The following is a 25,182-nucleotide window of genomic DNA, read 5'->3' as shown; positions in this document are numbered from 1 at the left end:
GTAAAATATAAGTATAAATATGATATAAAGAAACGGTGTATGCACTTTTACATGAAGTACTTTCATGTGTCTTCTACATATTATATAGTATATTACTCTACGTCGTAAATGCATAAAATCTAATCTAGTTTGTTTACAAGCGATGATCTGATATTCTAACAGAAGTTTATATATTTGATATAAGATGTTCTGTTTAACCCTCACAGGTGAGGTGTCGTGGGAAGAGTACCACGCATACTTTCTCCGGTCGCACGGCTTTCCCGAGAGCTACATCAGCTCTCACGACAAGAAACACAGCGACATGTCGCGAAGCTTGAAAGAGAGCATCATGAGGGACAGAGCTAGATGGACCGAGGCCGCTAGGAACGATCCAGAGAGGCTGGCGCTGGACGAGTTCCTGGCTTTCACTCACCCTGAGAGTAGCCACAGGGCGCTCCTGCAGATGGTGGACGACCTGTTTGAAAAGTTTGGTCAGGAACCAACTGTTCTTTTATTGTTTTTGTTATATAGAGTGTCTCAAGAGGACACTTGAATGTCTACCTTGTTTTTAAACAATGCATTTCATGGTTTCTGTTCCCTTTCCTTTCAGACCGTGACGGAGACGAGCAGCTTACAGAGGATGAGTTCTCAGACTTGCCTGCTGACGGGATGGGTCTGGATTTGAGAGAAGACAAGCACGAGACCGTGGGTGGAAGCGAAGACAGGCGACAGGAGTTTCGGCATCTGATAGACAAAAATAAAAATGGCAAGGCTGATAGAATAGAGCTTTTGGTGAGCAAGGAATACAATATTGGAAGATATTTGTAACGTTAAAAGATACTTAACTCCAACGACGATTGTTCAGATGTATATAGATCCAACGAATCCGAGGCATGCAATTCAAGAAGCTCAGCATTTGATTAATCTGTCGGACACGAATCTCGATGGGAAGCTGAACCTTCCAGAAATTCTGAGCAAAATGGACCTGTTCCTGGGCAGCAAGATGGTGGACACCGAGGGAAGCTTCCACGACGAGTTTTGATCGACTGAAAACAGATTTCGAAGGAGATGGAGGAGAGGATTAATAGAAAATGAAAGGCTGAAAGATCAACATTTCTATCGTATTTTGTAGAAAAGAACGGTACCCTTTTTCTAACCAAAATTGCTCACTATTTTCATACTATTTCAGTAAAGACCAAACTGAAATTATTAGTTGAATTCTGGTTTCCTCGAATCGCGTTTTAAAAAGGTCCACTAACACTCGAACAGACAATATTTGTTAGTAATATTATCTTTCTCGAGATTATCCTGTTAAGTCAGAAATCACTTATACAACCAGGTGAAAGTTTATTTTTTCATCCGACGAAGCTATACTGTTGTTTCTATGCTTCTAGCGTTAATTCTATTCTTGTGTTTATATCATAAACTTTATAATACACGTGCATTCGTTGAATTTAACATAAGGAATTGGTTGAGTCATAAAGTTGTTTGCAGAACAAAGTGTGAGATTTTCGCTGAAAGTGATATCGCCAAGTCGATAGAACTTCCAACGGACTTTGTAGAATATTTTTAAAACGCATCTGTGATAGTCTTCGCGACGTAGAATATTATTTCATTGCCTGCAACTGACCTAGAATTAAGCGAGTTTCTAATTTCTTATTTACAATTATCTAAGTATTTACAGCGTCACAATTTTTTCCCTCTTTACTACATTTAAACCTTGAAGATCAAATTCACGAATCCGTCCCATTAATGGATCATTACTATTGTTTATCAACTGTATCTTAAAAGAAGGTAATATAGCATTAGGGAATTCTTATGTCGCAGAAAAACAGTTTCGAGGACTTAATTTTTACACTTGAAAAGAATTTGCATGAGACGTACTTGTACATTTCTTAGAATATGCTCCTTGTTTACAAAAATTAACACAAACAGAAAATATTTTATCGAGATAAATCTATGTTCCTTTTAAAAAGCATTTGTACTTTACGACACATTTTTGTACCGTTCGCTGTCTCAATAAAACTTTTTACCAAGTACCATTAGTAGTTCTTAATTCATATATTCGAGTACTTTGAAAATTGTCCAAGTAACCAACACTTCGTCGTTAAAATTCTTAAGGTTTTATTAAACCCATTTCTTTCCATGGGAAGCGTGGAGGTAGATACACTGCAAACGCACGATGTCACGATTATTTATTTACATATTAAAAAAACGCACGTCTACAAAAATTATTCAAGCAACGACGCGTCCGCTAATTGGCCTTACGACTAATTACCCTGCGCTTTCGACACAGGTGACAGATAGGCGACGTTACAGCTTTCGAAAAATGACTCTCCCCCTGGGAGAATGATATTCGAATAATCGAGGATTCACTTATATTCAAGTATCCAAATACGAGAACAACAAAACTCTAGCAATGGGTTTTCAAAACTGGGGTCAAATCGCAGTACAGAGATACGAATAAACTTCGAAATAATGATACACGAAGTTTATTCGTAGGATTGGAATACTTGTACGATATAAAATTATTCGAATAGTCTCGCGAGGAGAGTGCGAGCCATTCAGGTCACCGATTCGATTGAAATTTTGCATCTTGGTAGATTTAAAATTCTGTTTACGAAAATGTAGTATTATACGCGCAGAGACTCGACACTTCTTTGGATATTTATGATTTGAATTTCCAAAAGTAGTTATCAAACATAAGATTACATATCGACGATAAGGTACCGAAGTAGCACGCCAGAAGGCGTTAGGGTTCAATTCTCCTCCGTAGGTACAGATTTTCTCACAACTTGATCGGTACAACGAAATGTCGATAATTTTTCATATAAATTCTAATCTCTACAATTCCATACACTTGCTTTAACCAAACAGAAACTTCATTAAATCTCCCAAAAAGTATCGACTTCTCCTACCCTTATAATAGTGAATTTTCATAAAAAAAAAAAAAAAAAAAAAAAAGAAACCCATTGCATCAGCATTTTCACACGGTTTTCCTGCAACTATCGCGGCTTTATCAACGGTGAACTTGAACGAGTCCTTCAACATGAGTGGTAATTGCCCGAATCTCGCGAGATAATCGTTGAACGATTCTGGTTCAGGGCCAGGAAAGCAGTTACCTCCGCAAACGACTCGGCGTTTCTCTCGACATCCTCGTCGCGAACGTTCTCAAACGGTACACAGCTCAACGTAGATACATTCTAAAATTTCAAGCGATAGAGACTCCTAACAAAGAACATCCTACACAAATAAAAGTGGGCGAATCGTCGATCGCTGCGATTCGAAGGCAAATTTCAACGCAGAGATTACCTTAAAAATTTCTTATTCGAATTTCTATTCAGTCGTTCCACCGATTTACGAACATTAAATTCGCATTCGAACTTGGAAGGTTTCCACTCGTTAACTTGCATTCAAAGTGTCGTTAACATGCATCCCTTGACTCGGTGTTCCGAAACTCGCCAACTCTCATCAATTCCCCCCCTTCCGTCCCTGATTTCCTCAACTCAAGGAAGCTTTGACTTGAATACCGCGCATCAGGCTGTAATTTCGCACTCAGGCTACCCTAATCACCCATAAACCCTCGCTCTCTCGACGGTCCATTGCACCGTTTGATGGGCTCCTTAAAATCGAACACGAGTCTCAACTACCTCAAGTACCTTGGTTGCCTCTGACGATGCAAAGAAGAGGAGGATTATTATTATTTAAAAATTAATAAAAAGTAAAACATTGTTTAGGTAGTTTTTTGTCAAGATATCAAGGACATCGTATCGTCAAAGGCAACCAAGATGTCCTAGGTGGTCGTCCCGGTAAAAGCAGCTAAAAAATTAGCAAATAGCTGAAGCAGGTCTAGCCTGAAGGCGAATATCATCGAGGTCCACGCAGTCTTTGGCTAAACACTGGCTCTTGAACTCCCTGGCTGATCTACCAATCCCTCCAGGTGCTTCTACATCGTCGTTTAAGCTCGCAGTCCAAAACACCTGGTCCTCCAACATTTTGGCTGGCGTCCAAGCTCTCCCAGATTCTTCTACGTCACACGATGACACTCGCAGCCCGATATCCCCAGCCCTTGAACGTCTGGGTCGGCGTCCAGGTCTTCCAAGTGAACTCTCATCCCGCGATGAAACGTTCGGTCTAAAACACTTGGCCCTTGCACGCTCTGATTACTATCAGTGTCATCCAGGAGACTTTAAGTCCGATACAGATCGTCTCCAGACCTTCTGGCTAACGTCCAGACTGACAGAATGACAGAACCGTCACTCAACAGTTTGTCCACCACCTGCCACGTTTCACAGTCTGCAGGTACTCGCTCCCATCAGCAGATCCTCGTTTCCTCGACCGAGGAATCTACCGACTCGCAACCATTCGAGACTGCCGTAGCCTGGAGCTGAATCATCGGCTCGGCCAGGTCAGTTTGACGGAGTCTCGAACCGAGCTCTCGATGCCTCGACTTCCTGGCTCGTCTCCAGGTGTTCCTCCAACTCCCTATGAAGCTCGCGGCGCAGGTCTTGGTAATTTCCGGGAGATCTCGCTGTTTCCGTCCAGCGCCAGAGGTACTCCATGGTCAGACAGCTGTTCTGGAACGCGAGAAAGCGATTATCCTCAAGCGAAATTGCAGGAGTGGGTGCAGGTTTCTTCGTAACGACAGGAAACGTTCCACTGATGTTGCATAATAAACATAAATATACACGCACACATATATATTTATGTTAGAACATATAGAATATATAGATATATATACACAGGGCGAGTAAGATTTGTATCTAAAATATGTTCTTCAGACAATTTCTATATTCATCGTTTCCAGTTGTTGAAAGTGAAAATAACAATGAAGATAATTAACATTGAACAATTTGGCGTCGCTTGGAGAATTATCTTTAATTTCCACACACACACACACACACACACACAACACACAGAGATCATACAAAACGTGAACACTAGCGATGCAAGCTGCCTGCGGTTCCATTTATCGACTTCTTCGAGGATCTGGCGAAACGCTGTGTCAGGGTTAAAGTTGCCCCATGCGTGGTGCTATTCGCGAGGGAGGGAGGTGCGCAGGGCGAGAGAGTTAGAGTGAAAGAGAGGAGGTAAGCGGAATAGAAGAACGTCGATGATTGAATCATCGGAGAAAGATTAAGGGTCGAGTTGCACCGAAGAAAAGAAATCGAAGGGCGATGGAGAGAATTTCTAACTTTAAAGAAACTCTAAATGATATCTGAAGAGTGTATTGGGGAAAGAAAAGAAGTCCGTGGTTCAATGAACGATAGGAGAATGGAGCGAATTAAAATACAGTACGATGAAGGGGGGGTTATTCATCTAAGGGTCAGTAAAATTATAATAACTTGTTGAAATTGGTGATCTGAGACACGTGGACCTCACTCACGGGGTAAATAATAATTCTGTAGTAGAGTTTGCGTCGTTTGGAAGACTTCTGGGGGGAATGAAAGCAACTTGTTGGAGGGCAGTACCCTTGCCAAGGAATGGTGGGGGTTTTAGAACAAGGGGAAACGATGCAGCAGCGCATGCATGGCTCGCGCGTGTCTCGTGTTTTTACCTACTGGTATGATCTTGCGAGGAGGATCGACCGTCGATGCTGGTAATGATCTAAATGCGGATTGGCGAGCTTTCCTCGATCATTACTCACTCGGCAGGTCGGTCCGGCGGTGGAGTGTTTCCACCTCGACAGCACAGTCTTATCCACCCACTGGATCTGATCTCTTCCTCCTCCATCTCGATCACTATAACCGTCGATAATCGTTAATCGATAATACCTTTAAAGATTAGGATATTTATCAAGCAAGATCCGTCCAACGTTTCTAAAAGTTGAGCACTTGAATTACATGATTCATACATTTCCATTGATCTAATTACGTTGGAATTGATTTACATAATTCACGCATCTCGACAGAAAGACCGAGTCACGTTTCAATCGAATGATGTAATTCGTACTCTTTGATTAATTCGATTACATTGTAATTATAGCGAGCATAGCTGAACGACTGCGCCCAGTCTCGATTAAAAGCATATTTGCTAAAGCACTCGAAACTTGTCACGCTTCGATTAATCTTAATCTTGTGCATACATTCCCCCAACCACCCGTCCAAGTTCGTTTCCACAATTTCGTGTAAAAGCTGGCGAGCACTCGGTGAAATTCAGCGCGTGAAATTATTTTTAAAACAAGGTCAGAAAACTATAGCGTCGGCTGAAGAGTCGTCGCTAAAAACTCGTCGTCAGGTACGCCGCGTTCAATCAAATTAACGAAAGCCAGAGCACTCCGGGGGCTCTTAAAGTCCGGAAAAGCGTTGGCTGAGATTCACTCGAGGCGAATCGATCTCATGCGCGATTTAGGGGCGAGAGAGAAGGATGCGTGGAAGCTTCGAAGGGAGCGACGAGAATGGAAATCGTGACTCGCTCGATCGTCGTCTCGTCCTATATAGTCCTTTCGCATGGAAATCTTGATAATTAGGCTGCGAACGTTCCTGAAACAGTGGGACTTTTAATATCGAGATACGTATTTTCTACTGAAACGTATGAATTATTTATTTGAATTGTAACGTAATCTATTGAAACGTATGAACAATGTAATTCACTCGCAACCAAATTAAAATACAAATCTTACTAAATTACCATCGTAATTGAAGTGCAGCAGTGTTACATAAATAGGACAACTGTGATCAAAGATAACGCCTAGACATGCCCGAGCAGTTTCGCGAAACCTACGACTTCGCCTCAACCCCGACGGGCGTCGTTAATGCTCATTGGCGCAATTTAAACAAAGTTCCACCGATTAATTTACGTTTCATGGCGTCGTGTTAGGATAATTGCACGTGTAGTCTGTCGGCAAATTACCAGACGCGTTTCAAGCGAAAGATAAACGTGCACCCGGTGCGTGGCGAGCCAACAATCCGGGACTCGGATACGGAAAGGCGATACGTCTAACTTGCATTGCTACGTGTTAGCGTCTATCAAACTTTGAGCGAGACCGCAGCTTTGCCAATAACGCACGAAACTACCTGGATAAACTAAACTTTCCTTGCGCTCGATATAACGTAAATTACCCAGCGATATACAGAGTATTCTTGTTTAATGTTTAATGTGTAATCGCAGCAAGACCATCAGCTTCTCCTTGACCAAGAATTTCACAAAAGTCATTAAACCTATCAATTAATTTTACCTGCATTCCTTCCACTAACATTTCAAATTAAATGGCTTTGGATTAATTCCTCTTAAATCAATTGTAAATCGTTAATTGAATAACTTTTAATTACATCTGTTTAAATTAATTATTTAATTTAAAAACTGTAATTGATTATAATTCAAAGCTTGCTACAAAGGGAACTTCTAGGTCTTTCGAACTGACCTGACGCGATACGTTGAGGTTGACAGCCACTGAAAGTCGATTGCCTCCTGGCCTGGAGGTCAGTTCCTCTCAGGGAAAGGTAGACGGAGATAGTTTTGTCCAGGGCGAGCCTCACCTGTGCAGAAAACAGTCATTTGTCAGTGGAAGAAAATAAATCTGGAGAAGTTGGATAATTTATGATTGAAATCCTAGGATCCACGAATATTCCTAATTATGTACGGTATGGTGGACCTTATTTTTCGGGCTCCTCCTTATTTTTCAAATATAATTTTGATGGTTTACAGTTTCACACAATGACGGCGATTTTGTTGCGACATTTTTGGAAGATATGTCAGTGATGAAAGCGTTACTTTCTACCATTTTGTACTTTAAACATTTATTACTTGTAATTGTTTTCTAATTTCGCCCATTTCTGAGTGGCATCATGTCTCACCTCGCCGTTTAGGAAGCAGTAAAGGGTCGCGATGAAGAGGCCCTGAAAGGACTGCAGAAAGTGCGTCGAGTAGGACCAAATCGCGAATTTCTTCACGTTGTGCAGGGGTGCCTCGATCATAAAGAGCACGTTGGTGATGCCCAGCAATGGCAGAAGCACCACGGCAGCTCTCACTGCCTTTCTACAAAAGAATATACGTTCCTATACGACTCTAATCCGCCTTAGAGTTAGATATTCAAAATTTTTAATCGACTCACACAACTTGCTCTACCTCACTGGTGTGACTCTGTCGCAGCTTCACCACGAGCACCCTCACGATATTCAGCAGGAACAGAAAATTGAACTGGAGGATTGAAATCAATGTATAGACTATTGCAAATCTCGGCAAATTTTACTTTAACGATACGTTTACGCAGATCTCTTATACGCCTATTTATCTGACTTTTTACGTTATAACGTCCTTACCAATATCACCGCGTACCTGGGACCCTCGAGGATCCAAAAGTAGGAAGACAAATTGTATCCCGACCAGCATCTGGAAAATCTAACATTCGTTTTGCTTCATTACAATGTAATTAAGTCTATCCAAGAATAAGAATTATATCATTCAATTGCAACGTGACTCAATCTATCTAGTGAAATGTGTGAATTATGTAAATCAAGTCCAACGTAATTACATCGGTTGAGGAGCATGACTTGTGTAATTTAATTGAAGACCAAGACTGAATCAATCGAAATGTACGAATTACTTCATTTAAGAGACTATGATCAAAATACATGATCGCGTTAAATCTCCTCAAAGGTGCAACCACCAATTTACGCCATTAGATTCCTGGACTTCTATAGTAAATTCCTTCTAACGTCCCAGGTCTGAGTGCCGGCCTACCTGGACTTCGGGTGGTAATAGAACGCCGTGACGACGGCCCAGGCGAGAGTCATCAGAACGGGGCATCCCCATCCAACGAATCTGTACATTCGGTAGTAGGACGTCTCTTGGAATACCGTGACTGCGACAAACAAATCCATAGAACCAGATGAAAAAAGGGAGAAGACGTGTCTTTAATTCTGGACGGAGGGATTCAGGAATGTTTCATCAAACTCGCTAGGTTTTCACGGTACGCGACGGCTGTGTTGGGTGAAAAATGGGACGGTTGCTGGGAGCTGAGAAATGTTTAATTTTCGCATACTTAAACGTGCTCACGGTTAGAACGCTCGACAGCTGGACGAGCTACAGCCACTGAATTTTCCCTGCGACTTCGCTTTCATGTATTAAAAAATAGTTTCCTTTTCCTTTTTTACAACAAGAGTGTAGCCGTATATTCCCTGACGCCGTTCTAAAGCAAATAGTGGAGATAAAAATAAATAGTCGTTCGAGAGATACGTAAATGTATCGCTTTTTAATTTATATCCTCGCGCTGGTCGATGATAAATTTACTTGGACCAATGTTTCACTTCTCCTGTAAAACATGGTTTCGCCAAGAGACTCACCAGTGACCATATTGTGCAGGAACAGACCCTCTATGAACATCCACATGAACATGGCGGTCTTTGCGTACTCCAGCAGAGCGTAGCTAGCCTCGCATAGAACGGGCTGTAACAGAAATAAGCCCATGCCATGCTTTTCTAACAATTCCTAATATAAATGAATAAATAATTATTATAAGCGCTTACGGTGTTCCCAATGCCTCGTTGAATGCCATACGTCTTTCTCCTGAGGATCTCTATGTCGATGTACACAGTCAAGCGTATAAGAACCTGGACAACCATGGCGACAAACAGGTTCTTGTGGATTCTGGTTCTGGTGTTTCTTAGGGACCTATGGCATACGACGAACAAGTGATTTCAATTGCACTGATTAAAGAAATACAGTAGGACCTCGTTAAAAGGGAAGCGAATCTACATCCTCATACATTTTCATTCGTCGAAATCCGTTCAGAAATCACGAGTTATTAAAAAAGGAATTCACTTTGCGAGTTCGCAGTCTCGCGTCGGAGATAATAAAACAATTACTTTCACGGAGAGGAAACGGACGTTACGCATTCTGAACGCTTTGACATCGTTAGTGTTTCCATTCCAGTAATGTTACGTCTTAGGAAAAGCTTAACCCAGTTTCGCGAAACAAACACACTCTCCCATCTTTCGACGGTGAATCGTTGCCATACACAAAGTTGAGTTCTTTTGTTCATTAATGGAACACGGTAGACGGAGGAATAAATAAATATACCCTGAATGGAGAGTCGAATGGGAACGCGCTGCGCTTCGCTCAAAAGTATACTAACAATTAATTTCTACGACGGATATCTGTTCGAGTTTGCCATGATTCGATGGTACACGTAGTTTCACGCCGATTTACATTATACAGTTAATAAAAGAAAACAAACACTTGCCGTGAACTTAAATATAGTTTAGTTTTAGTTTTAGTTTGAATTTCGATCTGGATTAGGTCTGGGTAGGTTTATGTAGGTCTGGGTAGGTTTATGTAGGTCTGGATTAGGTCTTGGTCTCCCAACTTGGCCACGTGAGGTCACAGTAAGCGAAACAATTTTGTATTTACGGAGCAATGACTCGTTACTCTTGAAATTAGTTCTTCAGGAGGAAATAGATTGTGTGGGAGGAAGGAAGTTGGCAGTTTCTTCGGGAAATAATGAACTTCCCACCTGAATCGACAGAATATAGCGAGCGAGGCGAGGAGTGCTACCAAGGAAATGCTTAAACCGACAAACTCCAGTGTTCGAGTCCTCTCGGCTATGTCCATCTTCATCTGAAATGAAAAGACAGACGAAGGTAATAATCAAAGACGATACAAGGGCGTGGTCTTGGTTAAACTGCATTAATTAATACTGTCTAGTTTAAAACAATTTTGACTTTTTTAATTTCAAATACACCCAGTAGTCAAAATTTGTCGAATACTCTCTTAAAAGAGCTTTAACAAACAGTGACCTGTCCCCTTAATTTGAATGACAGGACGATAAGTGGCCTTCAAACTGCAATAAACGGTACAGAGGGGCTGATAATGGTTCAGTTGGACAGTTTCCAGAGTTGTATTAAATAGATATTCGCCATTTAAGCTTTCATCCAGAAAAAGAGCAGGCCGGAGGCCTTTCTTCCGGCTGGGCTCATCGATCTCTTTCACAAGTTAATTTCTTCCCGTTCCTGTTATCCGCCTGGAATCGATTTGGCCCACTTTTATGCCACTCGAAACTTTAAGCAGCCATAATCGCGTGTCATGTATACGGGGTGTCCCGTTTTAATTGTTATAATTACGCGTGAGAATGTTTATGCATGGAAATATGGAGAAATCCATGCGAATGCGCGCAAATTAAATACAACAAACGTACATATTATACAGCTTAAAATATAAAAACAATTCATTTAACGTACAATTTCTTTTTCTGCATGTATACAAACATTAAACTGCATAAGTATCCGCAGTTATTGTTCTCGAATATCTAAATTACTAACAACGCTGAAGAATGTTCCGTGCACGAGTTGAATGGTCCCCAAGGTGACATAATTCATCCATTATTCAGATAGAATTTTTCCTCATCTTCTTCTGGATACAGTCTTTGGAATAACGAAAAAGAAGCGACGAGGAGTTCATTTATATTCCGCCAGTCTCGAGGTTCGAGTGATACTCACGTTACCCTCGATGGTGTTTGTGTAAACTTTCCCGTGCAACCGAAGCATTTCCGGTGTCAAGCAGGTCGTGTAGTTTGCCCAGCCGTGGGGCGAGTCCTCGTTGCTGGTGCCGTTCTGGCCCTCCCAGCGACCGTTGTAACCACATTTCTTCTCCACGGATTCTTAAACAAACAATGCACGCTGTTATGTAAAGCTTGCAGTACCAACGCCCTTCGTTATACAACAATTGCTGCTGAGATCACCAATTCACTTGGGAACTCTGCATATTGGTAGATTTGGTGATTCCAGTTAAGAAGATATAGTTGAATAGGATTTTATAAACATCTCCGTTACATTTCAATGTAATATTACAACTTATCTTCTTAATATCTAATATCCTAATAATATAATATCCTCTTAATAATATCTTCTTTCTTTCTTTCTTTCTTTTTAATAAGTAATAGACGCAAGTTGGCCAGGTGTATGCAACTGAAAAATTGATTCTCGAAATTACAACTCACGGTGGCAAGACTAACTGCAAAGTTAACCGAATTGATATTCTCTTTGAAATAGTTTCGTGACTGGCAACCAGTCACTACCTACGTTATAATGGAACCGCTGAACTTTGAGTAAACAACTGGAAGCCAGGAGCTCCAAAGGGTTTGTCGAAAACCGAGAACCACTAGGAGATTGAATTCAAGTTGCATTTGTTCTAACCGCTAATTCTTCTCTTAATATTAAATTTTGATTCCTCTATCAAACGTTTCTGCTTCGTTTACAAGAACCTTTGCCCTGAGTACTCCAAATCCTTCAAACAAATTTTTATATAAATTTAAAGCTCTACAAATTTCCTTAACGTAGAATAAAAATTGCGTTGAAAATTTTAAATTGTAGTATTTTATCTTTTTTACTTTGTGTAATTATTCGTTTGTAATTGCGGAACTGTGTTGAAATGAACTAGAACACGTTTGTGTATTCCAGTGGACACCGATATCGAACCAGAGAATATTACCATAAAATCCATTAACAAAGTAAACGGGAATTAATGAATTCGTCCGATATAAATTTCCATTTTCTGTCACTGAAACGTGAATCGATGCTTCAGTTATGCTACAGCGATTTCTCCTCCTTTAATCGCGACCTTCCGCAAATTGCTTACTTTTACGACCAATAAAAACGTTTTAGAATAATTAGACCGCGGATTTTCTGCATTGACGATGTACAATAATGTAGAAATAACGCATAAAGCATATATGCAATGCTCTTTCGCACAAGTGCACGCACATTTACAATGTGTTTATTATATTAGTTTATATAACAAATAGAACCCACAGACCAATAATAATAATTAAAAGAAATTCATGTCTTCAACGTTAAATGTGTTTCACCTATGCTCATTTAATAATTGAATAAATTGTGGCAGCTTTGACGTTGAAGCTGATATGAAAGTAGTTGGAAACTACAAGTTCGCGACGTTCGTTTCCAATTTAAAAAAAAAAAAGGACCACACGTTTAATACAAGCTAGACCTGTTTTAAATTTCCTTGAAAATCCACTTTGATAGTTTCAAAGTAATAACGAGCCGATGGTACTCGCCGGAAGCTGCGAGGCTTCCAACTAACAATGGGACTCGCGGTGTTTCGAAAAGAATTTTCATCTCCACGTTATCAAAAAATCCGAATAAAGGACGACCATGAATACACCACGGAAGAAGTCTCAAAGAGGAGCCTATTTATCCAGCTTGTTGCTTAAAGGCTTTCTTAACGGGCCAATCTGGTCATTTCAGATAATAAAAATGATAGAAGAGTCATCCAGAAAATTGGAATCCTTTTATTCTCCTCAAAAGATCCTTAGACGAGTTAAATAAAATGGAGAGAATTAATTTCTAATTTCAATTCACGATTAAATTAAAAATCACTGTAGAGTGTACCATTTTCTCCAAGTGTCACTTGAAATTTGACCATCTTCGATATTAAAAAAGAATAGAATTTGGAAAATAGTAACTTTTTAATGATTCGACCAACTTCAAAATGCGAAAAATATTCACGAACTCCTGATAAATCTTTTCGTGGTGCTTTATCGAACAGGATGGCTTATCGTTAAGCGTCCTACGATTTTTCATACTTATTCCGGGGAGGTCGTCACATCTCGAAACGAGTGCGAGGAATGCGCATGAATATTGGATAACTTGTTTTACAAATTGGCTGCGTTATTATTCCTGGCGAAGCGCGAATATAGAGCCAGGTTTTTCATACGTTAGGCGCGACTTATGGGTTCCATTAAAGCTCGAGAATTCCAAGCACGCGGCAATGCAGTCCGTTCTCCTGTCTTCGTCTGAAACCTGCACCTTTAAGGTATTCGGGGGAGCCAAGGACGGATGAAGAACCGAGCTATTGATCTGATTCTGCGAGTGGCTAATCGTAATTGCTCGACGTTATTCTACTCATGGAATGTTGTAAATCAGAAGCCAGAAGAAAGTTTGAGAGGTGTGGGGTTGAGACAAGTCCAAATTCAAGTCCAGAAACGTCATTCGATGATGAGAAAGCGTACCAAGTTTCCATCAAGTCTGCACCTTATCTTGAGAAAGGCTAAACCTATGAGAATGAGAACAATGTTTACTTGGTACTGAAACGTGCTACAAGTCTCCACTATTCGAACCGAAAGGGCCAAGGGACTCTCTATGTTGGATAATTCTTTTTCCAAGCTGCGAGGAATCGAGCCTGAGTCCTCTGGATTATGAGTCAAGCGCACTTCCCACTGGACCGTCGCTGCACAGTATCGGTCATGTTCTTATTTCGGCTCCTTATGGTATGGAACCTGTTCTTAAAACCTTGGAATGGATGGAATGGACCTTGGATGGATCTATAGAAACTATATGCAACATTACTATGTTTGTATTATATTGTACAATATAATATAAATGTATATTAAACTGTGCAATACCTTCCAAGAGAATCTGGGCACGATATTTTTGCCCTTACCTCGAAATTCTAATTGCTCCAACCCTCTGCAATTAACTGCGATTTCGAAAATAATTGCTGGTAGGAAGTAGATTCAACTTCAGGATAATGGTACAGCCTGGCGAGCATTTAAGTATCTTTATTAAACGTTTCGAGTAAAAGTAAAACCCCTCGTTAAAAGTAAACTAAAAAGTTCAACGAAATTGTTCAAACTTGACTCTTTACCGACCGGTAGCTTATTAATCGTCTCTTCTTCGTGGAAAGCAATACTTTCTTACTTATTACTGAGATAGTACAATTCTATGCTCTTCAATGTATGCTATTATGCGAATTCTGAAATATTATATAAATGTAACTTATAAAATGATTCTAATAGACAAAATAAATTTTGTATGATACTAATGTTACGATAATAAACAATATTATTAAACTTAAGTACATATACGTCGAAAAATATGACTAACAGAAATATTCAGATTATTCTAATTGATAGTGAGTGATAATTGATAGTATCATTCGAGTATTTTACCATAGAGCACACAGCAGGAGAAAATTTCCCCTCCCAGTGATCGAAACTTTCTCGTAAAAAAGAAAGAGGTACAAACTTGGAGAACATCCTTGGGGAGAGATATTGGAAGACGTCAAACTTTCTCAAGCGCCATAGATCGGCTGTTCGCGTCTCGCTTTAATCGAACGTGGCTGCAGTTCGATTTCAGGGAAACAGAAACAAGAACAGCGACTAACAACTCCGAAATAGCGACAACTTTAAGATAACCCTACAATTAAATGCAGCGTTCAAGTTAACGTGGAGTCAAATAAGAAAAGGACACGACTGGTCGAGTATGGGAATGGTCCAGTGGGACCTCGACTCGACGGACTCAAGAATGTCGAAAGAAGCATTCTGAGAGATAAACAGGCAAACGTCTCGGGAAATCTCGTGGAAATGAACCGCGAAGCTTTGAAGAGGTGAAACACAAAAGTGCTACAAATAGAATAGGGTCCCTATTATCAGTTCAAAGACGACTTGGACAGCCACGAGAGCATGTCCAGAGGCACTCGACGGAATGAATGCGTCTTAGGAAATCTCTCGCTAATTTCCAGCCAGCGATTCAGAACGTGGAACGTGTACCGCGAGACTGAAGAGGGAAAAAAGACGGCTCGAGAGAGCCAGGGAGTTTTACCGCGCTGTTAGCACTGGGTAACATGTCGGGGCGTCATCGAGTGCAATCAAAATGCGGAGAAGTGGGTCGAGTGATGCGCCAACACCGACGCAACCCTATCCCCCCAGCATTGCCGAATCGCGGGTTCTCATTCGCTCTGTCTCTCTGGTAGCAGTTATTGTCGTCGTGGAAACGGAAGTGCATCCCCCGAAGGCCGGAGGGCAAGTTCAAGTAAGCTGCATGTGCATGCGAATCCCGGTTGCGAATCGATGTGTCGGGCCTCGAAAACATTAAAGTGGAGCGACTCGAAATCCCCGACCCGAGTCGAGCTCGTGTCTTTCGGGACTCGTTCCCATTTCTAGCGTGTCTTGACGGATGCTATTAACATCCTGGGGCAAAAGCTGGATGCAAACTGGACGGTAATGCTTCTTTCGTGCAGGATAGTGGACTGCTGGAAAACAAAAATTTTCATGATTTTTCTGATTCTTGACAGTCTCGCGACTGTTGTGCTTCTTTTGATTGCAGTGAACGTTGTACATACCTCGCTCTGACCATCACTGTGCGTCTTAGCATCCTTGGTGCCTGGCAGCGAAGAAAATCTATTTCTTGAAGAAAGAAACTACCCCCTACAAACACCAAACTGTTTTGATTCTTGTAATTTCAGTGGGCATTGTACTTCGCTCTGTCGACCACCTGTAGTGATCAATTGAAAACTATTTCCTGCCCTCTCAGGGAAAAGAAACTACCTCCTCTAAACCACTGAACTACATAAAACCTCTCAACTACTCCCAAGCAGAGACCGCGACACGAAACGAAATAACGAAATAGTCTCAAACTATTTACTGTCTGGTTATTCGGACGTACATAAATAACCGCGTAAATTCGTAATCAAACGTTTCTAAAATCCCCCTTCTTCCCTGGTTCGCGCTGCGCGAAATTTGCATCCAGGTCGCGACAGCGAGGGAAACGAGGCTGAATCCAATACACCACCGACGACGGCCACATCTGGCTCTACGTTAATCCGTGATATGCAAATTTTCTTTCCAGCTTCCCCTCCGGGCGTAACGGAATCGTATTAGCGTAGCGAACTCAACAGGCGAGAAACTCGTTGCTAATGCATCTTCATGGTTATTTGTCCGACGTTAAAGGAAACATTCTCGCGATGAACGTATTTTTGGAACAGCGCGAGTATTTACAGGCTACGAAGCCACGACTTCGAATCTCGTTAAAAATTGCCGTTGCGCCCGAACAACTTCGCCGAACGATTCCATGATTTATTAACGGGGAGGAATGTTCCTCCATGAGAGGCTCGCTTTGCATGACAAAAGACGGAATTCCCACGAACTTCCCCTCAAGAAGTTTCGATGAAAATTCTACGCGAAATCTCCAGTCGTCCTGAATCGATCATAACTGGATGTTTATGCATTTATGGTGAGTGATAGTGTTTAGAAATACATGAGAATGTGCGTTACGCTGGTGCTTATTTTAACGATTTCTTGAACGCTATTCCTGCACTATTCTTGAAATATAATTACTGCAAAGCATTACTGCTTTTCGGAGCTAGTTTTGGCTAACAGGTAAAGTTGGAAACTTTCATTGGAAAATACGTGGGATTCTTTCCATCGGTTACGTTCGATTGTACAACTCCCGTAAACATTCATGGAAAGGTCTGAAATTTGGCAGAGTTCTCCCTAATAACAATAGGAAGAAGCCCTGTTAATTTCGAATTTTTATCTCAACTATTGCCTCGTATGTCAGCCCAGTCAGCACGAAGCACATCACATACGGAGCACATCACATACGAAGCTACTTTTCTAATAAAAATATTTTCGCGAAATACGGACCACCCCGGCGCATAAATGCCGTGATGTTAACAAATGTAAAACGAATCGTCGCTGTGAAAAGTTGAACGAACATGATTGATAAGCGGACAGTCGCGCGGAGACCGATTGTATTATTTTAAAAAATTTATTCTCATTCGGTTAAAAGTGACGTACGAAGTCGGACCGCGTTCCCTCGTGCTACGCTGGCATTTCAATGGACGGGGAAATTCGATACGGCCGCTTTTCAACCCGGCCGAACCGAAGAAACGGTTTACAGAAGGAATTACAAGTCGCAGAAATAAACGTGGAGGTTTCCCTTCGAAACGTCGTCGCATTTCCATCCGATAGAAAAATGATTTCGAGAGTAGATTCGTAGCGGTGGCTCAAAGGGAAGCCATTTTTGCGGTTCCTGTATCTTCATATTTGCGCGGTTAAGGAATCGAAACGAAACCTCGCGACTTTCAACCTCTTTCCTCGTAACAATAGTCGGCGGAAGAAATGCTCGAGTATTTTGTTGTTTTCCTCGTCTGCGCGGAAACGTTTCGACCAGCTACTTATGCACGACCGCTCGACAAGCTCCGTCTAGAATTAAAGAGGCGTGTTTGATGAGCCAGAAGTGGGCGCTTTCTTTTAACGACACTTTTACCCAGTTTAATCAAATTAATAACTACATCTTGCACAGTTCCGCGACTTTCCAGGCTCGAGGTATTCCCTGTAACCTTTCCTCTCAAAGATAGCCGAGGAATCGACGAACGACACGGTTCTCTCGACTAAACAAGAATAAAAGCTTCCAATGGCTGCGTTAGCAACGCCTATAATCATCGAGAACTTATCAGAGGCGCGGGCGTAGCAGAGGAATGCCTTGATGAATGCCAATGGCGACCTTTAACATTTCTCACGCCTCATTAGCAGACCTAATAATTATAGCAGGATATCTCCCGCGGCTAACGAGCCTGGATTCCATGTGTTAACGAATCATTTATCAAGCTCGGTTGTGTAAACGATTGGCTCCTATCAAGCTTCGTTGTGTACCCTTCGTTGAGTGATTTTTCTCGACACGGCATAACCGTTACATAAACTCTGGAACAACAATATATGATAGTTACTCTCAATTCGTCATTTCATTGTCTATGGTAATACGAATGCCCATAAATATTTCATAGTCTACAGATAGTATCAAGGAACGTTAGCGTTTCTATGAACAAAGAATTTCAGGCTTGACACTAACGATCCTAGTACAATATTCGATGAAATATAATAAAGAATAAAATAGCGTCGATTCGAGCGATTCGATTAACGATCCTAGTGATAATCTTCCGACGACTCCCAAACAAGAACACGATATCTGGCCAACCCTTGACGATATATCCTCGGTAAATAAACCAGGATTCCAATTATCCATCGACAGTCGCCTAGACTGGGTAACAAGCAATTTAAATGTGCATTCATCAATCGGCGTAGATCGACTTACTGGTGGTGTCGAATCCGTCCTCGAAAGGGCATCTCTGCTTGATTGTAGTGGAGGCTTTGGTCGGCGGCCAGCAGAGCAGCGAGTCCCACGCTGGCTCGCACCACAGCTCTGCAAAAAGGAAAGAGGAAACGTGAGGCTTATTACTGTCGATGCGGTTCCGTGCAATTTCAATTCGTCGGGAAACTCGAGACTGGACGCAACGCGAATTCCTTCTGCGCTCGACTATGCGAGGACTCTTTTTAAGTAGGTACCGAGCCTCTCCGGGCTTGAGAATTCATCTCTCCCGGTGGAGTATTAAATTATTAATGTATTTAACATTTTTATACGAAATTTCAGTGCGAAGATATGTAAATAGTTCTCAAGTTATTACTGTTGGTATCAGACTATACTATTAACGCTAATTAAGCGTGAGAGTTTAAGGGGATGCGATAGTATTTCTCTAGTAAATTTCGTTTCGTATTAAAATAAATAGTTTCTATGTTAAATGTAAAATGTCCAGACACCAGAAGAAACCGATATTTCCTACTTGTACGTCCTACTTTGTGTACACACGATATGTCAACGTAGCTCTCCATCAAGCAATCCCCATTTCCCTAGGAGGATTGTTTCCTTCGGATTTTATTCAATCTTCTTCGCAAAGACTGCAAATCGAGTCGCGAGTAGTGCGTCTTATCCCCGTATTCTCGACGGGTTCGCCAGAAACTGCGAAACACGATTTTAGCTCCGAATCCGAGACCTGTCCCCATAGATTCATACCCGAGGTAAGATTGTTGTCTTGTTTTCCATGCATTTGGAAGCAACGCTTCTTCGCGATCGTTCTTGTTTACCATCAAAAATAATTCAATGCTGTATTCAATTTTTGTGATCGATTCTCCGTTTTCTATTTGTCATTATATATATTTAAAAAAAACTCGTGAGAGACGAGCTGTAACAGTGAAAGTTTTATATCGAGTGACAAAACTTCGAGCTTGGCTGTTTCTTATCAAACTAGATCTATGGGTAGATACGTTAGTATTCATTGGTTCATTATGGAGATCTGTGTTTCAGTTACGCTGCATTTCAATCGTTTGTAAGTAAATTAGACTCGTGATTGTAGTGATCAATAATTGATTAATTCGATTGCGACGTAACTAAAGTAATCGATGAGCATTACTTAGGTAATTTGTAATTTCTTATCTAAACTGAATCAATCGAAGAGCATGACTGACGCAATTCAACTGCTTCCCGTTGCAAATACAATGCAATTAACTGAACCTACGATGCGATCCAATTAGCACAGCTGTGTTACTTCCTTCGATTATCACTTCCTATTTCTCGAGCGCCTCTCCATTTTTCAAGCGTTCGATTCCCCAGCTAGTCACAGCGACCAGAAATAACATTCGAAAATGTTCCACAGAGAGGAGCGACTCACCATCCTCTGGTGGAGCAAAATTCTTGTATCTCGCGCTGCAGAAGTCCCGAGTGTTGTTGCCAATGGCATTAGGCGCGTCCATGTTTCCTCTAAATGTCCATCTTCGTGTCCCTTTGACTGCATCCCGACTCTACGCCCCTGTTCCCCATGATATCCGTCCTCCAACACTCTCGGTGCCAGACATTCTCGCGACGATACTTCTCAAGCTAAGATTTTCTTATACAATTGCAAGCTATACGATCCAACAGTGATATCAGCTTCGCGAATCCTATCCAGACTTGCGCTCTTCAACGTCTGGTCTCCAAAATTAATTTTCTAATCCCTCGGTGAAAATTCCTGTCGTCCAACGCGTCGAATCAATTTCCCTTCGCGTCTCGGACCTCCCAACAAACGCGACCCAGCCTTCTCCGCGCTCCTGCCTCATCTCTCGGCCTTTTCTCGCCTCTGGCCAGCTTCTACAAAAGGAAACAGTCGTAGTTTGTCTTTCCAATCGTACTTCCCACCCTCAACCCTTGCCCTTTGCCAACGGCTGTTGATCTTTTTATCTCGTCCTCCTACCAATGAAACAGAGCAAAAGGAACCCCTTTCGACTCGCTGCTCTCTTGCAACTCTTCGGAGCCCTTTGAAATTTTATTCCGGGTCACTTCGACCACTGTCGCCATGGCCAGACGAACGTCAACGTTGCTCTCCACGTCGTTAGTCGGTGCTCTCTCGCTGGCCATCGAAGGGCTCCTCTGTCATTCAAACGGGTACAATATTATTTCACGGGTGATCGGTGCAGAATCCTGTTCATTGTCGTGAATATATTGATAGGTAGTTTTACCATGCGTTATTTATCAACGGACTGCCGGTAGAGTGCGTGGGAATCGAATTGGTTTCTTGTATCGTATAGTTCCTCCTCTACGTAGTTCTCCTCATCTTTGTATTGTATTCTTCTTCTTCTGTCGTCAAGTTCCTCTTCTACGTAGTTCTCCTCATCTTTATATATTGTATTCTTCTTCTTCTGTCGTCAAGTTCCTCTTCTACGTAGTTCTCCTCATCTTTATATATTGTATTCTTCTTCTTCTGTCGTCAAGTTCCTCTTCCACGTAGTCTTCCTTATCCGGGAACAACTTCCACCTGTAACAGAAAAATAAACATTACTTTCTTGTTTCTTATTTAACGTTAAAACGAATTTCCAGAGTCTTTACATTCGCCTGTGCACGAAAATATTGTGTTTGTTTCGTTCCGGGGCCAACCGAGACCTCGCAGGAATCGAAATTTTTATGAGCAAACTTTCCCTGCCTGATACAGTTGCAGACAGCCATATACAAAGTCCCAATGGGCTTGGAAACTTGTTTTCCGCGGGTCAGCGAGAACTTATTCGCGAGCATTCTCTTCGCTCGCGTAAGAGAGCGTGACATTTGAAAGCATATCATGGTAGAACGTTGTTTTCTTTCTTCCCTTGAATAATTGTGAACCAAGTATTTGTCGAGTCTACTCCGTACCTTTGCTTCACCTGCAACTAAATTATATTTGGTACAAGAAACTGCTGCGTGAATTTTTGATCGATTCAATTTTTGCTGGAAGGCTTGGAAATTGAATGAAATTCTCGAGGGGGCAAACGGGTGAACGCGATCTCGTCGGAATCGCGAATCAAACTCTATTCAGGCAACAAGAAACGAGGCAGAAATGCGCGGAGGTGCAACCATACTTTCTGGCAACGATCCAGAAAGCCCCGGCGATATTTTCTTTTTTTCCCGGCTTTCCCCCCTCGAGGCTGCTGCTTGTCGGTCACGGATTTCGGCTTTCTCGCTGGTACTCCCCTCCGTTTTTCCCCCCCTCTCTGCCAGTACTTTTTTTTTTTTACCAGACCTCGCGTAATTGCACCGTAGAAAACGGTCCGTCGAAATCCCTGGGGAATTTGGAAGGCTGAATCGGGCTCTGGGAAAACACGATTCTACGGCGTTGTTGCTCGAAATTGAGAGGGGAGGGGGGAAAGGATTTAGAATTTAAACGAGATTAAACTCGCTCCTAATTTCTTTAGATCGAGAGAGCCAGTCAATATAGCGTCGTTCGCAATTTTAAACGAGACGCGAGAGAATGCTTTTCGTGCAATTAGGTAATGGTTTTTTAAAGAGTACGAGAGAAAGGACACCTCGGGGATCTTCTATGATCGATGTTGATTAATTACGTTAATAATGGTCGTGATAAAAAACCAACCACCCACGCGAGGAATCGAACCCTGGCCTACGGCGTGCGAGCACGATACGCTAACGCTGAGCTACGATCATTACTGGAAACTAAGTATACATATAAAGTATATTGTACATTGCATTTATGATATATGGTAACAAATATAATGAATGCATGGTAAATAGTACCAAAATGTGCACTTGCGTAAAGCGAAATAATAATATTATCGTATCAATTGTAGAATATATTCAACACATATTATGTGTATTTATATAGATATGGGCTGCATCCCACAGTTTACTTGGAGAGGTTCCTCAATGTTCTCAATCTTCATTCCCATTCTTCCAAGCATTATATTTACGATTCTTTTCATTCTGGATGAGCCTTATTGTTCTAGTCTCGATGAGACACGTATAGTAACGAGAATAATGACACGGGTACTCGAGAATAATGGATATAGAGAAATCGTTCTCCCTTTGTGTGACAACACGAGTGCATTTATCCAATGGAATTGCTATCGCGAAAATATAGAAAATATATGCTTTTTGTAAGTGCAATGGTACGTGTGCGCTACTGTTTTAATCTAAGGATGTATAGGAGGTGCAGTCAGAGACAAACGTACATGAAATTCGAATTAATCGAACATCTTTGTAATTACGACATTTAAACGAACAAAAAAATTATAGTTGTAAGCTTATTTTTAATGGCAAGTTTCGAACTTATCACTTGTGAACAGCTGACTATTTTAACACATCTCCCAAACATCCTTAAAGTAAAGTAAAGTGCTAAACAAACTATTAATTCACGAGATATTTTAACAAATCGTCTTTCCCAATGCCCTGAGCTATCGTAACATCCTACACCAAGTGTTTACCACAAGGATCTAGTCTATCAAAGACGTACGAATCGTTTAACGAGATATTATAAGCTCCAATCAAGGACGGTGGGGTGCAATCGAACGAACTGTCCCATCAGCGTAAAAGGAAAGAAATCTGCGCTCGTTTCGAAGCAGAGAAAACTTTCCTTGATTAATGCGAGCATTCCCACCGAAATTCCTGAAAGGATAGCTCGATCCGCGGACGGTTTCGGTTGCGTTTCGTGCCAAAGTTTCGCGGTGAAATAGGACGATCGATTGCATTCGTCGTTGGTCCAGACGGACAAGGACAGGCCTTTTTTCGTATATTACAATATCAGGGCTATGTAACCGATTTCGAAAAGCAGGAGGTTTCTCAATTCGCCATGTATACTTTTATTTTTATTTGGATGTTCGTCCATAACACCGACATGGCTTGACCAATCGGAGTGCAACCACTTGCATCTTGCAGAGTATGTCTTCTAGCTGGCGAGTAATAACGCAGTTTGAATAGAAATTATCTCATACCTTTTAGTGCAGTTTTAATGTTTTTCGAAGTCGGTTACATTTTTTTTCCAAAAGTTAATTTATAGTTCTCCTAGATTTATAGTCATCGGTTCAATTATTTATTCCCATTTCCGCACTAGTCATTTCAGAACCCCTTAAAGACCTAACTATCCCTTGTTTCCTGACATTATGTAATTTTATTGGTCTATTTATTGTCTTCTGCTGGCTTCTACTTGTCCTTCTTCTTCTTCTTCTTCTTCTTCTTCTTCTTCTTTTTCTTCTCCGTTGGCTTCGATTAGCTCTTTTACTTCTGTTGCATGGCAATCACTCCGATTGGTTTTCGTGCTGTCCACCATTCCACGGATCCACTTTAACTCTTGAACTCTAGTAAAACATGCAAGCATCCCACGTAATTACGTTAAATTCTCCTACAAATATACAACTGTGAGTTATTTTTTGTTCTTACCGATTTGTATAATTGCGTCTCGCGGACGAACAGGGGAAATTTTCATTCGACGAATGTCGTAGACGTCAACCGTCGTCTTAATCCCTTTCAGAGGGAATCTGTGCAGAGTAAACCCGTACCTTCGAGGGTAACTCGTTAAAAGTTCTCAGGCGCGTATCCGTCGGGTTAAAGCCGCCCAAAGGCCACTCGGAATGCTTAAAGGCTTGTCCCCGTTTTACGTGAACCCAGAATTACAGTCGGCCGAAAAACTCTTCGTACAATGTACTTTGAATATTTTAATAGTGAATTACGTCGTTCGCAAGGGGGCTTCCGTAAAAATTCCGAGATCGAGAGATCATGATACGAACATGATACGAACATGATACGAACTCTCATAACAGATTCTGCGCGACAATTACTGCATACCATGTTAAAAATATTATACAAAAGCTTCGCAAGCGTTTCTGTGAGCTTTTCTGCCAAACGATCGCAGTTTCATATAGAAATGTATTTTGAGAAAAGTTGGCGCGCTAGGAAACAAATATAATTCTATTTTTAACAGGACAATTGTCTCGGAAAAATTAATTGTAAAAATATTACTGTTTACAAGTCATTAGAAATCGTCGTTACAATCCAACCATCGGAACATCTTTTGGAATAATAATAATTCCGCGAAATTCATTCCTCTCCAATATTAATGTACCTGTTAAACTAGCTTCTCTCGAGTCGATAGAATTTTATAACAATTCCTCTGTTGCATTGAACAGTGGCCTTATTACAGAAATATTATTCGTAACAAAACTGGAGGTCTGTTTAATTTTTTTAATTTCACATTTCAAAGCCTCAATGTATTTCAATTCATGACGATAATTACTTTTCTTTTACTTTACAATGCTTTCCTTCCTATGCGAAATGAATTGAAATAATTACCAAAGGTACTTTGAAACATACCTAAAACATCCGCAAAGTTACAGAAACATTGCAT

General features: G+C 41.2%; 2 protein-coding genes and 1 long non-coding RNA gene across 14 annotated transcripts in view; 1 reads left to right on the top strand and 2 right to left on the bottom strand.

The window, feature by feature from the left end:
- LOC128897037 (45 kDa calcium-binding protein) overlaps positions 1–1,786 on the top strand; it is a 2,998-nt gene extending 1,212 nt beyond the window's left edge. For both annotated transcript variants that reach the window (XM_054160679.1, XM_054160678.1), the window contains 3 exons: positions 207–470; positions 590–771; positions 845–1,786. In XM_054160679.1, the coding sequence (XP_054016654.1) occupies positions 207–470; positions 590–771; positions 845–1,021 (623 nt within the window). In that variant the 3' untranslated portion in view covers positions 1,022–1,786. The remainder of the gene's footprint in view (positions 1–206; positions 471–589; positions 772–844) is intronic.
- On the bottom strand, positions 1,779–21,095 carry LOC128897036 (PDF receptor-like). 11 transcript variants are annotated; one of them, XM_054160670.1, is made up of 13 exons: positions 20,218–21,095; positions 18,807–18,914; positions 11,415–11,575; positions 10,433–10,536; positions 9,447–9,591; positions 9,264–9,366; positions 8,662–8,782; positions 8,241–8,319; positions 8,033–8,118; positions 7,776–7,956; positions 7,343–7,457; positions 5,627–5,720; positions 1,779–4,551 (listed from the first exon to the last, which is right to left on the bottom strand). In XM_054160670.1, the coding sequence occupies exons 1-13, from the start codon at positions 20,297–20,299 to the stop codon at positions 4,389–4,391; spliced, it is 1,542 nt and encodes a 513-aa protein (XP_054016645.1). In that variant the 5' UTR covers positions 20,300–21,095; the 3' UTR covers positions 1,779–4,388. The 11 variants fall into 11 exon arrangements, 7 of the variants coding, with proteins under 7 accessions (XP_054016645.1, XP_054016648.1, XP_054016649.1 ...); XM_054160673.1 differs by lacking the exons at positions 18,807–18,914; positions 20,218–21,095 and adding exons at positions 15,534–15,963; positions 16,054–16,292; XM_054160674.1 differs by lacking the exons at positions 18,807–18,914; positions 20,218–21,095 and adding exons at positions 15,534–15,960; positions 16,054–16,292.
- A 2,883-nt stretch (positions 21,096–23,978) lies between these two features.
- LOC128897022 (uncharacterized) lies at positions 23,979–24,544 on the bottom strand. The gene is made up of 2 exons (XR_008462186.1): positions 24,219–24,544; positions 23,979–24,136 (listed from the first exon to the last, which is right to left on the bottom strand). It is a non-coding gene; the product is annotated as an uncharacterized LOC128897022 (long non-coding RNA).
- Between the last annotated feature and the right edge of the window lie 638 nt (positions 24,545–25,182).

Source organism: Hylaeus anthracinus, unplaced genomic scaffold (genome assembly GCF_026225885.1).
Source record: "Hylaeus anthracinus isolate JK02 unplaced genomic scaffold, UHH_iyHylAnth1.0_haploid 11978, whole genome shotgun sequence".
In the NCBI taxonomy this organism is placed as follows: domain Eukaryota; kingdom Metazoa; phylum Arthropoda; class Insecta; order Hymenoptera; family Colletidae; genus Hylaeus; species Hylaeus anthracinus.
This window is presented reverse-complemented; position numbering and strand designations above follow the sequence as displayed.

Bases quoted from the DNA above. Each gene is read 5' to 3' on its own strand.
- LOC128897036 (XM_054160670.1), bottom strand. From the start codon at position 20,299: ATGGACGCGCCTAATGCCATTGGCAACAACACTCGGGACTTCTGCAGC. The intron at 11,576-18,806 runs GTAAGTCGATCT...TGTTTGTTTAAG, and splicing joins GGACGGATTCGACACCACCA to AATCCGTGGAGAAGAAATGT. The intron at 5,721-7,342 runs GTCAGTTCGAAA...CGACGGTTATAG, and splicing joins ACCTCAACGTATCGCGTCAG to TGATCGAGATGGAGGAGGAA.